This window comes from Odontesthes bonariensis, chromosome 13 (assembly GCF_027942865.1).
Source record: "Odontesthes bonariensis isolate fOdoBon6 chromosome 13, fOdoBon6.hap1, whole genome shotgun sequence".
Taxonomy (NCBI): Eukaryota; Metazoa; Chordata; class Actinopteri; order Atheriniformes; family Atherinopsidae; genus Odontesthes; species Odontesthes bonariensis.
In genome coordinates, this window is record NC_134518.1 from 16,423,959 (window position 1) to 16,441,090 (window position 17,132).

General features: G+C 39.5%; 3 protein-coding genes across 4 annotated transcripts; all 3 read right to left on the bottom strand.

The window, feature by feature from the left end:
* Positions 1–297: 297 nt before the first annotated feature.
* Positions 298–4,021, bottom strand: tmsb1 (thymosin beta 1). Its single transcript, XM_075481181.1, has 3 exons — positions 3,918–4,021; positions 2,855–2,969; positions 298–745 (listed from the first exon to the last, which is right to left on the bottom strand). The coding sequence occupies exons 2-3, from the start codon at positions 2,955–2,957 to the stop codon at positions 702–704; spliced, it is 147 nt and encodes a 48-aa protein (XP_075337296.1). The 5' UTR covers positions 2,958–2,969; positions 3,918–4,021; the 3' UTR covers positions 298–701.
* Positions 4,022–5,270: 1,249 nt separating this feature from the next.
* LOC142397251 (solute carrier family 25 member 53-like) lies at positions 5,271–10,120 on the bottom strand. The gene is made up of 2 exons (XM_075480595.1): positions 9,892–10,120; positions 5,271–7,295 (listed from the first exon to the last, which is right to left on the bottom strand). Exon 2 carries the CDS (start codon positions 7,286–7,288, stop codon positions 6,407–6,409), a length of 882 nt encoding a protein of 293 aa, XP_075336710.1. The 5' UTR covers positions 7,289–7,295; positions 9,892–10,120; the 3' UTR covers positions 5,271–6,406.
* A 2,346-nt stretch (positions 10,121–12,466) lies between these two features.
* Positions 12,467–16,602, bottom strand: prps1b (phosphoribosyl pyrophosphate synthetase 1B). Of its 2 annotated transcripts, none has more exons than XM_075481184.1 (7): positions 16,270–16,602; positions 15,670–15,853; positions 15,045–15,143; positions 14,367–14,491; positions 14,089–14,262; positions 13,794–13,953; positions 12,467–13,591 (listed from the first exon to the last, which is right to left on the bottom strand). In XM_075481184.1, exons 1-7 carry the CDS (start codon positions 16,389–16,391, stop codon positions 13,499–13,501), a joined length of 957 nt encoding a protein of 318 aa, XP_075337299.1. In that variant the 5' UTR covers positions 16,392–16,602; the 3' UTR covers positions 12,467–13,498. The 2 variants fall into 2 exon arrangements, with proteins under 2 accessions (XP_075337299.1, XP_075337297.1); XM_075481182.1 differs by having other exon boundaries at positions 15,664–15,853.
* Between the last annotated feature and the right edge of the window lie 530 nt (positions 16,603–17,132).

Here is a 17,132-nt window from a genome sequence, read left to right on the forward strand (position 1 = left end):
AGAAAATTGGTCACCAATAGAAACATGATTGCATTCTTAAAAAAAAAAAAAAAAAAAAAAAGCGCTGTGCAAACTGAGGCTGCAGAGCATCCTGGGTTCCTGATCTCCCTGGATTTTCACACATGGTTCCTCACAATTGCTTTTTATTTAAAAAAAAAAAAAAAAAAAAATTCTGAGAAAACATGAGCTGATGTCGCATTCCAGCGATAGCGTATCGATCTCCATAATGAATACAATAAAAGTACTTCAGTATAAATTCAGCAGGTTTTGAAATAAATCATTCAAATGAAGCAGAAATATTTGACACATTGATTTTTATTAAAACAAAAATATCTTTTGTATCATTTTTCACATTTCCTCAATGGCACCATTTACAGGCAAACGTATGGTGTAACAATGCAGTCTCTTCCATTTCTTTTATACAATTTTTTTTTTTTCCCATATAAACCTACACCCCATCTATATTGTGCTCTGTTCAACGCACGGTACACCGCTTAGAAAGAGCACAATAAAATTCACCCATTGCATTTATACTTTGGATTACAGACAGATCCTTCCCTGTAGCAACAGCCTGAAAAGGATTTTGGATAAAACATGGCAGCAAAAGAAAATGTTGGCAGAGGTGGAGATGATGACAGGACTCCGAACTGGAAGACGGTAGCAGAGCAGGACTGAGGAGAAGGAATCATGCCGGGTGAGTTTCACTTTTTCCCATCTTTCATGGCTTTCTTCTCCTCGTCAATTTCTGTGTGATTGTAAGAAAGACAGATGACAATCTTCATCATGTGCTGTAGGTGGGAGTTCCTGTCCAATATAGAGCGCTTTTAGAGTATAAAACACAGTATCAAACATTCCAGATGGTGGGAATGGGCAAAGCCCCGAGTCAGACTTGGGGTAAAAAGTTGAGGAATTAAATATTTTTAAATGAAAGCACACCATGTGTTTTTAAACCAAGGGTCCTCTATCATAGATACATGTCTGGCATATGCAACAAACCAAAGCACTTGAAATTTATTCAGCTAAGATCATCAGGAGTGAATAGAGCTGCTGCCTTGACAAACATGTACTGAGAGATAGGTTGATCGGTGTGTGAGGCTTCAGGGATGGTGAGCAGTGGGAAAGAAGTGAGAGAGGAGAAAAAAAAAAAAAAAAAAAAAAAAAAAAAAAAAAAAAAAAAAAAAGGAAAACACACACACAGGAGGGAAGCCTAATCTCTCAATTGATATTTAGCAAAAGTACTTAATTTTAGTTAGAAATTGCAAGTTCTAAAATTACATTTACAATGATATTTCTGGTATTCCAAAGTTGCCATCAATGACAGTTGTTACGGTTTGACTGTACAACAGCTGCTCGACAGATGTTTCTGTTCATAGGTTTTGGCTCTGTGGCTAATAATCTGTTGGAGCTCCTACTCAGTAGCCAGGTTGTCTCCATCTCTCAGTTTCCCAAATCATTAGGTGTGCACAAAGTACAATTTAAGTGGTGAAATATACTCTGCGGCACAGATAACTGAAACCTTAGTGTGGTATCAGGAGAGTACATAAAAACACCGAGTCTTACATTTCCCACGTTGTAACTGGATAACTTGATAAATGCCTGCAGGCTAAATACCAACACTCGGCTTTTGTAACAGAGGCGGTCTGTTTTAAAGATAGTCTTCATGCACAACCTCGTAAATCTGGTGACAACACTAGGGTATCCTCAGGATGAGGTCTGATACGAGGACAGCTCCCATTGGGGAGACACAGCCCATGTCGTGCTCCTTTAGACAGACTTAACTTCATGTGTAAGATCTTTAAAACACCACTTTCATGTAATAACAGACTATGCTCTAAGCAGCAACGTGCAACATGAAAACTGTAGATCGTGTCATGGTTGGCACAGCACTGAACTTAAGAAAAAAAAATTTAACGGGTTAGATCATTTCAAAGCATTAATATTAGAGTTCAAGTGAGCCCTTATAGGTTTTGCTAAAGAGTATCAATATCAGGACTACAGTAAATGTTCTGTAGGGTTTACTCCGTCAGTGAAATGACTCAATGATGTCTCTTTTACAAGACCAAGTAAAAAAAAAAAAAAAAAAAAAAAAAAAGTGTCAACCCTGACTGCCGTCAACTGACCAAAGACGTGTTTCATTACGAGTTAATTTAGTTTCTCATTTGAGATAACATTTTGTTGGCTTTCAAGTTAGTTGGGATAGTAAATACAACACTCCCATTGTTCAAAAGCAATGATTAACACGTGTTCCTTCTTTCACTGCCACGTGGCTGAACTGTCCAGTGAAAAATTATGTTTAAAGACTCATAAAAATCCAACATGCCTCCTGTGTCGGTTCCTCTCTTTGCAACACATTCAGACTCGGGGTGGATTCGGATTTAAATTTTTTTTTTTTTTTAATAAATTAAAGTTAGAGCTGGGAGCCTCTCAAAGTATGAGCCTTTTGACACCTTCCACAGGTCACACCAAATCTTAAATGAGCATCCTCAATGCTGCATTTCATTATTTGGGCCTTTACCTCTTTGCTCTACAATTTATTTTTCTTTCCTTTACAAAGTCCCAGAAGAGGGCTCAGTCTGCATTACATCTATCGCAACTGTAAAAGAGCTACAGCCCTCACAATAAATCACTTTAGGTGGTGTTACAAGCTGCCATTTAGCAGAACAAGGAAAAATCTCTCCAGTACATGGGTGTGTACCTCCATGTCATTGGACTTGATTGAGTCATTGCCTTTCATAAGAACAGGCAGGGAGGAGTTGAAGCATGGAAGAGTTGAGAAAAAAAAAAAAAAGGTGAAACAGGTGTGAACCAGACAGACTTTTGTGAGGAGCGCACTTCTTTTCTCTTAAACACCTACCCTCCTTGGTTGGAATGTGGTTTCTCTCTTGAGTGCTGGTCTTCCTCAGCCTTTGCTTGTCAAACTTCTCCACCTCCTGATTTACTGGGTTGACGTCACTCATTTTGGAAAAGTTCTAATAGAGAATAAATAAAAAGAAACGAGAGAATACAAACAATAGGAGTCTGAATAGGACATTGATGTTTAGATATTACAGGAATGCATGACATGTCCATACAGGCATTAAAACTGAGCCACACCTTAAAAAAAAAAAAAAAAAAAAAAAAAAAACGACAATAGTAGTCTGAGCGCCAGAGATATGTCAAAGGAGATAACATGTAGTACATACCTCCTCATTATGAACTCTTATTTTGGTGTCATCGTACACTTATTTACGAAAAGTAAATCTGATTATTCTGATAGGAAAGTCACAACTCGCATTTATGCGCGGCCTAAAGGAAAATATTGAGTGTGCTCGACAAGTACTGGCAAGTCAAACAGCACGTCTGTGCGTCTGCAGAAGGATAGGACATTTTCAGAAAGAAAAGACAACCATGTTTTTTCTACGCTGTTAAGTTGAGTCTGTCATTAAGGCAGAGCCAGTCTGGCGTATGACCATCTGTACGTCCACACCCTGCGTCTGCGTCTCAGGTGCTGCACGATGGTGAAGGGCTTTTATCTTTAGCATCACCTTAAAAATGTGGAAGGTGAAAATAAACGTTCCAGGTCTGTGCTCGACGCGTAGCTTGAGAGATCAGCGTTAAGTGTCCCACTAATAAAGAGGCTGCACGTGCAGTGCAAGTGTTGTGCTTGCACAGGAATGCAGCACATCGAGGTTATCTCCACAAAATCACTGTTGTAACGCAGTATGTGTTGTGCCGCTAATAAAGACGAAATGGTTTTATGGCCTTCAGCCCAATGTTGCATAACACCTCATGAGACTTAGCTTGATATAAATATTGTCTTAAAAATTGTCCATCATATTGGATTGATCTGATTAAAGGAAGTCACTTTTCAATGCGCCAGTAGATAAAACAGAAAATCCTTAATATTTAAAAAAATAAATAAATAAAAATTTTTTTACCTGCTGCAGAGGTGCGCGTTGACTCAGTCTTGACCAGGTACAGCTGCGTAAGTGTGCAATGTGTGCAAGCCCACGGTTTAAATAGAGAAAACACGCCCATCTGCACACCAACATGGACACTGCTGCTCTGCTTTCGATTGGCTCACAAAGCTCAGGGAGATAATTTTAATTGGACACGCTCAGACCCGTAATTAAAGGTTGTTCCTTGGTAAAACTTCTCACTGTACATTTTTGCAATCACGAGTCTCATTGGCAAGACAATACATGCACGAGCAGGAACTGTTCTCCTTACCTCCCGTCATAGCTGATAAGAAATAGATGATCAGAATGTATTTACATTTAGACTTTTACCACAGCACCATCTAGTGGATGGCTCATAGAATTACAGTTTTATTTTTAAAAGACAAGATAAACTTTATTGATCCCAGTGGAGAAAGTTCAAAAAGGGGGAAACACAGCAATACATGGATAATAGGATATAGCTGTTTACTTTATTTTTATTTTTTACAATAGATAGATAGATAGATAGATAGATAGATAGATAGATAGATAGATTGACCCCTTGTCAATAAACAGAGTGCAGCCTTGGTTGACAGACAGTTCATAATTCACCAAACCTGCATGTGTCTGCATACTTGCACGAGCAAATACATGGCAAAGACATGAAAACCGGAAATAGGAAGGCCTCAGTTAGCCAACACAGGATTGCCCAGACTCTTTGTTTATGGAAGGCAACAGTGCCAACCACTGTAGCCTGTCTCATTGGTTTCAGCCCTTTCCTTATGATGTATGTACATTATATAGGCTACAGGGTGTTGGTGGCTTTCTTTCAATTTGCACGTAGAATCCAACTATAAAGAAACAGTTCAAGATACACGATGAAGGTGTTTGCACATACAAGTGTAAACTATTTGGACAAAAGGTTTAAAAGGCCGGTTTTGAGGTCTAAAATAAGCTGGATTCCCTTTAGTGCATGGGGAAGAGGAAGAAAAGACTAAATATTCAATGGTCCAGGAAAAAAAAAAAGTACAAAAATAACAAATAACTAACATCATTCACTTAAATTCACAATCCTTGAGAAAATAGACTATTAAAAAGTCTACCTGAGACTGACACTGTGGTGGATCGTTAAATACAAAAAAAAAACCTCACAACTGGTCATACAAACAACAAGTAGCAATGTACTATGGCTAATAGAGCTGACTTGCTTTGCATACCTTAGAACAACAAAGAAGAATTATATGTTTATATCATCCAGGCAGTACGGATTTAGACAAGTCAAGATAGGTCCAGAACATATATAATGACAACATAGTACTTTACAATGCGTTTCTCATATACCCATTAACAATAATACATCCGACTTTTGATCAAACACCACAAATTCAACAAATCCATTTTTTTTGTTGTCTACGATCACAAATCAATGATCGTAATTGGAGCTAGGTAGGCATTCAGTGTCTTGGTGGATACTTCTGCAAACAGTGTGGTTGGGATGTTCTTTTTATCACCTGGGCCATAGCGCCCCCTTAAGTATATATCTTTAGGATGCATGTATATGATTACATATCATCTTGATTGGAACACAACAAACATGCATCAAGATCTTTTATGCACTTACAGGTATAACTCAGAGACTATGAAGAGGCAGATCATCAGATGCTGAGGAACTGCTACTCCTGCAGTAAGCTTTTAACACATTTTTTTCCACAATGCCCATTTTGCAGTGCATGTGCCCATAAAATTCATGACGAGCTTATATTTTTCCTGAACTAGTAAAGTGTCTCGTTTTCAACATTTGTTCATGATGTTTTTATGACTATTTCACACGGCGTCCCAACCTTTTTGGAACTCTGGTTATTAATGCCATTATTTCATTATTTCTTGACAAACATGTAGGCTACCCCAAAGACATTGTAGGGTCGTATGCATAATGATGACAAAACTTTCTACGAATTCCTTTACAAGACATAAATAGAACAAAGGCACCTGTGATTAACCAGCACCATAGTTATATTTCTAGTGCACAAAGAAACTTTGGCTCTTGAGATATTTCCATCAGGGCACTAGTCTTGGCAGTGGTACTGTCACATTCCATTTTGACACTCAAAAACGGCAGTTTGCTGGATTGAACCAGGTGACTGCCGTTGATTGCAATGATAAATAATTTCCTAAAGAATGTTGCAATGGTCAAGTTCAGGCAGTTTCATCTAGTTGCTGTGGTTTCAGTTAACTAGAATTGTTCGCTTGCTGGCTGGCTGGGACACTATTGATGTTTTCAGTGACACTTGAAATTTTCCTGCCATGTTCACCGTGAGAAAGGATTAAACCTGGGGCACCTGCACAAAAGGGGGAAAAGATCGGAAAATAAATGCAAATTAATGTGCACTGAAAGAGTGAAATGGCTGATAAGGAACAAAATGTCAAATAGTAAATGTAACCTAATCTAGTTATAAGATTGTCACATGCTTATTTTCGACACCGTCTCTTCAGGATGCTCGTTTCGCCTGCCTGTCATAAATGGCAGTGGTGATTCCCCATGTGATGCATGACCTCAGAATAACGAGGGAACCTCCTCGATACAGAAGAGCCACATTCTGCTGCCGAGACTCCCACAGCATCTTCCAACACGCCATGACCCCGTCTGTCTCCCCTCCCACCTGTGCCTGCATGTTTGCCACCAGCACAGACAAAGGGTACAGAGTCAAGCTGATTGTCATTGAAGTCAGTGTTCCTGAGATGAAGGAAGAGGCCAGTGGAGAGAGCCCCTGCCCTGCCACAACGGCACATATAGGTCCCTTCAGGCCAAAGTAGAGGGAGCTGCCCAGGGCATTGCGAGCTGTGATGGGCAGGAAGGCTCTGTAGTAGCCCAAGGCCACCCCCTGCGCCTTCAGCCTTACAAGAACACTCTTCAAGGAAGGTAGGTCACGGTCATTGTGGCCGTTCTGCAACACATTCTGAACACGTTCAAATGGGGTAAAGACCACAGCTTCCACAATACCTGCGCCGAACCCAGCCAGAGCAGGTAAGGCATCGGCAGGGATAATGTTTCGGGACGTCAGGGAGAGCTGACGTAGGAGGGTGTCCTGGAGGCCAAAGAGCAGTGTGCCGTTCAGCGTCTGTTTCATTAAGGGCGGAGCCACGCCCCTGTAGAGCTTTGCAGGGCCCTCCTTATAAAGCTGTCCCACCGCCTGGTGAACTAGGGTGTTATGGATTTGTTGACGGAAAACGGTCTTGTAAACTGGGAAGATGACGAGGGTGGGAAGGGTGGACAGCAAGCTGGACGTTCCTCCGTGTAGATAACTCTGGAAGTGAACAATAGTGCCTCCAAGGCGCTCTTCATCTTGTTTATGGTCAGGACTTCCTGCCATACTGGAGCTTGGAAAAAAATAAAATAACAAATTAGGTAAGGCTTCCAGGGCTGGTGAGATGAAGAGGTTGGAAATTACAACCAAATATATGTATACATATAAATGTGTTTATTAAGTAATCAAATGATCAGTCTGTGATCATCCTTTGTAAATTGGTGCGTTTCCTGCCAATTTAGATGATTAAAAACCACTTAATACTAGAAGGGAGAGGTGCTTAGACAGACAGGTGTTTACGGCTTGCATGTTGGTGGTGGATGAACTGAGGACGGCATGTTCTATTCAGAACCAGAAAACTCAAACAGACCACTTGCATGGTCCGGGTACTAAAGTATAATCCGTTTTTCTGTCAAAACGAAAAAACGAAAAACGGAAGTAGCTGTCCTTTTTCCTTTTTTCGTTTTAAACCAAAAACGAAAAAACGGCAAAAAAACGGATTTTGTTGATTTCATAAAAAAACGAAAAACGAAAAAACCAAAATCAAATAACGGACCAAATTTGGTTTTTGGAAATTACTTTTTTCATTTTTCGTTTCTTACATTCGAACATGACGGCAGGCAGACCGGAAGCGGAAGTAACGCCAAAATAAAATTAGCGTGCTAATTTAATATCAAACATATTTTCCGCTTTTTATACACCCATTGTAGGTAGTAGGCTGCATTTATTTTAGTTAAGTGAAACTACAACAGCTGGTTGTTTGGGAGAACGTGATAGCCTATATAAAATTATAATACGCTTAAAAAAAGTGACCACAGCCAAATATGACAAAAGATGAGGCTAGCCTTTCATTTCTAGCTGAACATTGCATCTACAAACCTTAAACAAAATAAACAACCGTCTTTTTTTTTTCTTAAAAGATGTTTTATATTGTTTTCATATAATTTTCTGATGGCAATTATAGAATGCGAGTGCATGTGTTATATTGAAAGCGAGGCTGTCTATGAATATAGACAACAGTGAGGTTTTTTTTTTTAATGTGTTTAATTTTTTCAATAAGCAGACATACAAAAGACAAGACTAGACAGAATAATAAAACGACGACAACAACAACAAGCTGGGAACAACAACAGAAAAATCAAAAACTCAAATGGAAGGATCAGTTTCAGATAGATGTGACGGGTACATTATACAGTATAAAATGAGCTAGAGATACAGCGGGAGCTGAAAAAGAAGAGAGACCCCCCCCCAATAATCAGGAACAACTTCTCTGCACTAGGACTCTGCGCTTTTTCACTAGGACAATAGACACATACTGTGTGTGTGTGTGTGTGTGTGAGAGAGATCTGCCTTTTTGCTGAATGTATGGAAGAGCTATATGGTTGATATTTGTGTAATGATGTGTGTATTGCCTTGTGTATTTTCTATTGATGTATGTTTGCTACTGGACACCTTAATTTCCCTCTGGATTAATAAATGATACTCTACTCTCTACTCTATGTCCTACTTTGCCCGGACTTCCAGTGTAGCCTAACTCCTGGCCAATTCCCACCTTCTCCACTCTTACAGCATAAGATGCCATCACTCACTTACCATGTAATACGCTGAACTACCCTAACTTCCGAATCAGTGTATTGAATGAAGCACTGTAGCCTACACTATAAACAAATATGCTTTGCTCTTTTTTCATGTCTGCTCATTGAAAAAATTAAACACATTTAAAAAACAACAACTCACTTTTGTATATATTCATAGACAGCCTCGCTTTCAATATAACACACGCACTCGCATTCTATAATTGCCATCAGAAAATTATATGAAAACAATATAAAACATCTTTTAAGAAAAAAAAAAGACGGTTGTTTTTGTTTAAGGTTTGTAGATGCAATGTTCAGCTAGAAATGAAAGGCTAGTCTCATCTTTTGTCATATTTGCCTGTGATCACTTTTTTTAAGCGTATTATAATTTTATATAGGCTATCACGTTCTCCCAAACAACCAGCTGTTGTAGTTTCACTTAACTAAAATAAATGCAGCCTACTACCTACAATGGGTGTATAAAAAGCGGAAAATATGTTTGATATTAAATTAGCACGCTAATTTTATTTTGGCGTTACTTCCGCTTCCGGTCTGCCTGCCGTCATGTTCGAATGTAAGAAACGAAAAATGAAAAAAGTAATTTCCAAAAACCAAATTTGGTCCGTTATTTGATTTTGGTTTTTTCGTTTTTCGTTTTTTTATGAAATCAACAAAATCCGTTTTTTTGCCGTTTTTTCGTTTTTGGTTTAAAACGAAAAAAGGAAAAAGGACAGCTACTTCCGTTTTTCGTTTTTTCGTTTTGACAGAAAAACGGATTATACTTTAGTACCCAGACCTTGCATAACGATCGTGTATCACAACCGACCTCCTTGAAACCAAGTGGCAATTACACAGGAGCGTCACTACATGACGTGAAATATATATATTTTTGTTTTAAATCAAACTTGAAATGTAGGTACGACCGAACAAAGATCAAATATGACCCAAACGTGTTTACAGATTGTTGTGGTGATAAATGATCCAATCACAGCCCTTTTCTCCTGTTTAAGAACAAATCCGTTCAAATTAGATCAAAGGGTCTAAAATCGCATGCAAAACTGCAGGTTTTATAATCACAAGTAGCCTACTTACCAAGTCAACTGTCGGCAAAAAAAAAAAAAAAAAAAAAAATGCAAGCGTTGTAACAATTTAATCTTCTATTTGTTTGTTGGCAAATATGAGGAAGAACAGGCGTCGGTTTAATTCAAACGTGACGACTAATTTCCGGACATTTTTGCAGCTACGGTTGCAGCTCCTACAATGGGTGATATGCCATCACATCTAAATGTCAAAAGCCGCGAGCAAAGCAGGTGCTCTCGGTATTATCACAGCCCTTTTTTGGTATTATGGAGCATCGACTTGACGTGATGCATGACGGTCCTGTAGCAATGCATGCTGGTTAGACATCTTGGGTGCGCTCGGATGCGCCGCCGCCTTTGGCTGTCTTCATTATATTTTATTAGGCGGCCGCAGTCTTGTCAGGCACAACGGGGGATGCGAGGACCTCTCCCAGGGAACACCGGCCAGAGCATCACTTTTGGCATGACATCTTCACCATCAACAGCAGCCTAAAATAATAAATTAAATAATTAGAGATTTAGGTTGATTTAGTGCTTATACATTCATTTCACTGCTTTCTCAAAACTGCCCACCTTATTCAGGAAGATGGGAAAATCTGGTACCTATGAACATGCATTTTTGCATAATTTGCTTAGTAACAACAATCACATCATCGTACATCATCATCCTGCATGGTCCAGAATGGGATGTCATTCTTCGGTGGGTGACTGAGAATCTTCTAGCAACATCCAGTCTGCAAAAGAACGTTTTCTTTTTTATAAAGTTACAGCAAAGAAGAGACGCTCTACAGTTTCAACCTCAGAGTCACAAAATGCGCAGTTGTTTCTGCCAATGTTACATGTTTTCTACAGAACTCATTACCAGGATAAATATCATTCGTCATCCAAAAATGAGCGTATCTATAGTTTCTGGAAGAATAGGCACACTGAGGTATCAAGTTCTAAATCTGAGAGTGACCTCTTCAGGTCTGTCTTTAAATAGACTCCCCGATGTTCAGCAGCGACGACACCTCCTACAACTTTGTTTCCTCTCAGTAAAGTCCAAATCATCCATGTAACACGAAGGCATCTGTGAAGTTAACAAATCACAAGATAGCCAGTCTTTTTTTTTCATATTCATTGTTGTTTGTTGTGCTGCATTAACTAGGGCATTTATTTTTTTCCTCTTTTCTTTTTTGCGCTTCACGGTGAATTAAACTAATTAATGGAGCAAAGAAAGCTCCCTTTTGTGTTCATCAAATGTACAAAAGTCCAATCATGTAATTTATCGCTTCAAAGTCGTGATAACTATAGAGCAGCCAATCCAGGCAGAGTTGTGACGTCATAGAGGTGGTACTCAGCCGGAGGAGAACAGCTACAGCTGCCCGTAGTCACTTTGTTCTCGCGAGGCTTTACAGTCAGAATCTGTGTCCCCCTTTCCATATAGCCTTGATCGTATCCCACCATCAGATGTTTTATCTTATAAATGCTTTAGATCATGCTTAGTAACTCCAGTAAATATGATGAAGTTTGATCTTTTGTTAATCTTTTTTTTAATTGAAGTTAAAGAGTGATACAGATTCTTAGAAATGGGATGTCTCAGTCTTAATCTGTATCCCATCTCTGTAAAGCACAGACCAAAGTTGTTTTTTTTGCACATACTTCTCACCGTGCTTCATTGCCTTTTTGAATATGGAGAACCTTCCATCTTTACTCAAGTTATGTGGGAGACATAAATTCTAGCAGACTGGATTTCAAACTCTGATAGAATTTGTATCTCCTTCTAAAGTTAATAAAAAACAAACCGAAAACAACAAAAAAAGAATTGAACCTCTATATTTGCTGGTGTTTTAATGAAAGAGCATCTGAATAATGTGCAAAATAAAACATTTGATGTTTAAAAATATAATGTGCATTATAGGGAAGGGGGTTGCAAATGACGTCAGACTGTAGCTTTCTATGGAAGAAAGAAAAGAAAAACAAACCTGACCAGGTTTATTAGAGCAATGAAGCATGATCTGCTGTGTTTGCAAAACAAAGCACCTCATGTGCAAACACAGGCTGGGGCTCATAGAGAGAGGATACGACAGACTGCATGTCCACTATGACCGGATGCAGCTTTTTGCTACTTTAAAAGCACTGCAAATGCAGTGCTTTTCAGCCATTATAATTACAATAGTCATCATTTCTCCTTTTAAGGAGTTTTGTATCCTTAACAGCACCTGAAAGTATGTTATTGTTTGCATTGGATTTAGGCTAAAGGTATAAAATACTGTGAACAGTTTTACATTAACGTGTGTTATATCCAGTAAAGCAGCAGAACCAACCCAAGTATCATCATCTTGATACGTCACTGGCACGGTTTTCACAAGTTTGACCCCAATGAAAACTGACAACTTTTCTTCTTTGCTTATTACCAGCTGCTTCACTCAAGTCAATGTATTTCCATTTATTCATTAAGTGTTATCAGACTATTGTGTTGTCCTATTAAATATATACAATCAAACTTGTTGGTGTTCTTTGGTTCTGTGCAAATTAATACTCCGATTTATATATAAAAAAAACAACATTTATTTTCAGTCCAGACACCAGAAATAAAACGTCCATCATTTTAAGCATATTCACTTTTATTAAGAATGCATCCTCAAATAACTGGAGCATTCATTCTACTGTCAAAGAAAACACAAAGGCTTGGATTACGCATATTAATGACAAATCGTTCCTCCAGACATACGAAAAACAAACAAGAACAGCAGGTGAACATTTCTGAAGGAAGCTCCTGCCTGGAGACACCCCGAGCTAAAAATCCCTGACAGCTTTTTTCTATCAACATATTCCACCAGACTCTCGAGGGGGAAAGTTTGGACACTGGATAAACCCCACTCAATGAAGGAACCTCAAGAGCTGAAAGATAAAAACCCAAAAAAACGGTTTACAGCCTGCCAGGACAAATGGGAAAGTTCTTCGTCCAGTGAGAAAGCAAAGGAGAAAATGGATGAAAAGGAAACGAGATAAGACTGGAGGATAATGTCATTTCATTTCAGACTTTTGAGGCACTCTAGGTTGAGTGGAGCTTCAGTGGCACTGTAAACTAGTTCAATACACATTCAATAATTAGGATCTTTCAAACAGCAGAAAGTACAAGAGCAACATGAGAAACTAGACTCGTTCATTGTAACAAAAAGCACTGTAACAGCTTTATATGCAAGGTGCTTCTCCTGAGCACTGAAACCTTTTCACAATATATTCATATGAGCTCTTTGACGACAGACTTAAGAGATACCTGGGAAGGTACAACGATCAGGAGAAACTCGGAAAAGTTAAATGTTATGAAAGAAAGACAAAGTCCACATTGGATAGACGCTCATTTATCCAGATACAATAAGTACGGCAACCTAAACAGGCAGTCTGCCTTTGCTTTGGCGCCCATGAGATGAAGGGACGCTGCTGATGGGGGGGGGGGGGGGGGGGGGGGGGGCTGGAGTGAAGTGGGGTCAGCATTAGTAACAGACACGACAGTTCATTCATTCTTTTTTTTCCTTTTTCTCCACGGATTATTAGCAGAACACGTGTTAATGGTAGTGTTTGGGGAGTTCCCTCTTTTCTTATTTGGTGTTAACAGCGCACAGATGATGGTGTTGCTACAGGGGGACGTGGCTGAACAGATAAGACACGGACTCGCCGTTGTGAGTTCTGCGAATGGCCTCTGCAAGGATCATGGAAATGTCTATAACCTGGAGAAAAACAGGAAAACACTGTTACACCCTCTATGCATTAAAAAAAAAAAAAAAAAAAAACCCACATTGAAATAAAAAGTCAGCTTCTAACAAAAAAAAAAAGAAAAACAGTAAATTATTAACCTGAGGTTTTTCATCTAAACAGACATATTAATCACACCTCTCTTAAAGTGATTTGACACAGAAAATGTCTACTGACCTGTATTTTGGAACAATGCTTCATTTTCTCCTCCTGAGGAATTGTGTTTGTAACTACAACAGCTTCAAAACAGGCATTGTTGATTCGTGATATAGCTGGGCCGGAAAAGATGCCATGGGTTAAGATGGCATACACCTTGGTGGCCCCTGCAGAAATAAGTCTAAAGGGAGAGAAACAGTGCAATGCATTACGAGTCTCGAGGTTAATTGAACCAATAAAGCCAAACCCCATATGGCCCCTGTTATTTTGTTAGTTCTATGTGAATTCATTCCAAAGGATAGATAATGGGGCTTACTTGTCGGCAGCATGGCAGATTGTCCCACATGTGTCAGCCATGTCGTCCACTAGAATGGCGACGCGATCCGTCACATCTCCAACGAGAACCATGCGGTCCACCTCGTTTGCCTTTTTCCTCTCCTTGTGAATAAGAGCAAAGTCCACATTCAGCCTGTCCGCTATTGAGGTGACCCTGAAAAAAAAAAAAAAAAAAAAGGTTTGTACAAAGTTCACAGGTTGAAGCTGGTCTGTAAACCCTTATTTGCATTTATCAAATCACACGTGGCACAGGCATACCTTTTGGCTCCACCTGCATCAGGTGAGACGATGGTGCAGTTTTTCCATTCAGGGATGTTCTCTTTAATCCATTTCAGCACAGCTGGCTCTGCATACAAGTTATCAACGGGGATGTCAAAGAATCCCTGGACAAAGATAAAAATATGTCAGATGTCTGCCTTTGTTGACATATATGCAAACATTTGGTAAAAAAAAACAAACAAGAAAACCCATCAGATTCCTAATGAAGCAGAATTTACAATTACACAAACCTTATGGTCACCAGTCTGAAAGACTACCAGGAAGGAAAAAAGGAAAGGAAAAAAAAAAAAAAAAAAGAGGCCCCAAAATAACAATTTCTAAAGAAATATTTGCAAAAATATTTGAAAATGGGAGCCTTTCTGTGGCACGGTTTCAAACCCAGATAAAAAAACCACATGTTATGTAATATTCACCCATTCTATATGGATCAGATTTATTTCTAATATACAGTTTTAAATGTGTTTAAAATAGCAGATAAGGCCGGTCTAAGCATCTCTCTAATGTATAAAATATCTTTATATATCTATGTATAAAAAACAAAAAATAGCTAAAAATGGGTTTACAAAGTCCCAATAAAAAGACTAAATCAAAGACCAATTAACTGCAGGGGCATGAACGAAATAAACTTCAGTTTATGTCTGCTCTCATACAACTCACTTGTATTTGCGAGGCATGCAAATCCATCGTGATGATGTGGTCTGCGCCTGAAACTGACAACATGTTGGCCACCAACTTGGCAGAGATAGGCGCGCGGCTCTGCAATGAAAATAGATCTCCTCAGCCACATGGAATAAGAAAACTGGCAAGCATGGCTCACTTCTAAAAATAACACTTAACTGAGAGTTTAGCATTTGTGTTCAACCCCACCAGCCAAATGTTACAAACATTCTTTTATTCAGACCTAAATTTTCAGAATATACGCTCATTATAGGCAAAACGCATACAAATAACCAAGTCATCACAAAAATCCTAGACACCAGCTCATCTTGCACCACAACACCGTATATAGAGTTCCTGTTTTTGCAGACATGAGTGCGGAACATTCAGTTCATGCAATATGTTGAAATGGGAGGAAATGCCAACACAAGAAATAAATGAAATCTGAGCTTCGGGATAGTTTAGCAAAACACACATATCGGGGGACTGGCGAACAAGCAAAAAGATAAAGGGGAAAATTCCTTGTTGACTGATTACGGATGGGCAAGGCTGCAGGCTTCCTGTCATGATGCTGGATGGCAAATGACATGACAGAAGTAAATAGACAGATATCCCTCACCCCCACCTTGTCCTTCTTGTCTTGACGGGCATATGGGAAGCAGGGGATGACAGCTGTGACCCTGGAGGCTGAGGCAATCTTGCAGGCATTAATCATGATCAGCAGCTCCATCAAATTGTCATTGATCTCCCCACAGCCACTCTGCACAATGTAGACATCTTCTCCACGTACGCTCTCCCCTATCTCCACACTACCAGAGAAGAGACGTGACAAGACAAACAGCACTTAGAGCCACCGAGCTAACACACCCAGAGAAGCTTGAGATAGATGAGACAAGAGTAAACATTAGCTTGTGTGCACATGTGATTTCACCTGATCAAGGGTTTAACTTGGGGCTAAAGGAGATGCGTGTCGAGTCAGAAAGTTTGACATTGTCATTTTAGCTTAAGACTGCTAAGATTGTTTTGTTTCGAGTTAGCAGACAGGTTACTCATTCAAGTTAGCATTAGTTCTAAACCATTCGTGGACTACAAGTTCCCGACAACACTGCGCGGCAATTTGACCGTGACACCACGTTTCCCATTTATAGCATACATGTCGCTAGGTTACAACATTTCACTTCTACGCACAATTTCTTTGTTGAGAACACAACAGCAAAAACCTCACCATGTTTCTTGGTTGCTAAATTTTTTGGTAACAACCTTCCCCAATTCGAGACCCAGGCGGTCCGCTATTTTCTGAGAAAGATCCGGATGTGAGCTACCGCTAAATATCTTGATATTCGGCATTTTGTTGTGGTCCAGGGCGTCGTCCAGTCCAAGCGAACTGCGCCAGCGATCAAATATCAAGTCAGACGTACCGAAGCGTCCGAGACAACTGGAATTAGATCAACAGTTGTTGAGCTACTCTTACCGAGCTTGATAGCCTTTCCTACCTATCTTCCATTATGTCCCACACATCACGCGTACGACTCATCCTCCCAGGGCGGCGCGCACGCTTCAAGTTGTCGTTTGCCGTGATGGCGTCATTCCCACCAGAGAACGTCTGGTGACGCATAGAACGCCGACCTGGTGGGCCACGCACATTTTATGAGCACAGTGGATGCGAAAACGTAGTTAATACGTGGCAAGTTCGACGAGTATTAATAGCCTGCTAGTAGGAAACGGCACATCCCTCTTGTGTTATTATAAAGGCTAAACATAAATTTCCCATTTTGTTAAAGACTGGCACGTACTTGACATTTCCTTCAGCCCCTCGTAGACATTCTGGCGACCTTTTGGTGACCAATTTCTTCATCAAACGGCTGCCTCTAAGTGAAGAAATTTGAAAAAGAGTACACTTAGTTCAACAATACAAATGTTTTCACTACAGTTTCATAATAGGAATTGCATAGGTAAAAATAAATAGTGTAATGAAGATTAGTTTTTAAATGTTAAGGGTTACACAGCTGAGCATTGTTAATGAGTATTAACTCCTGAAACAGGCATTTAAAGTATTAAGCCTATGTTTGACTGTTCAGCATGCATAGT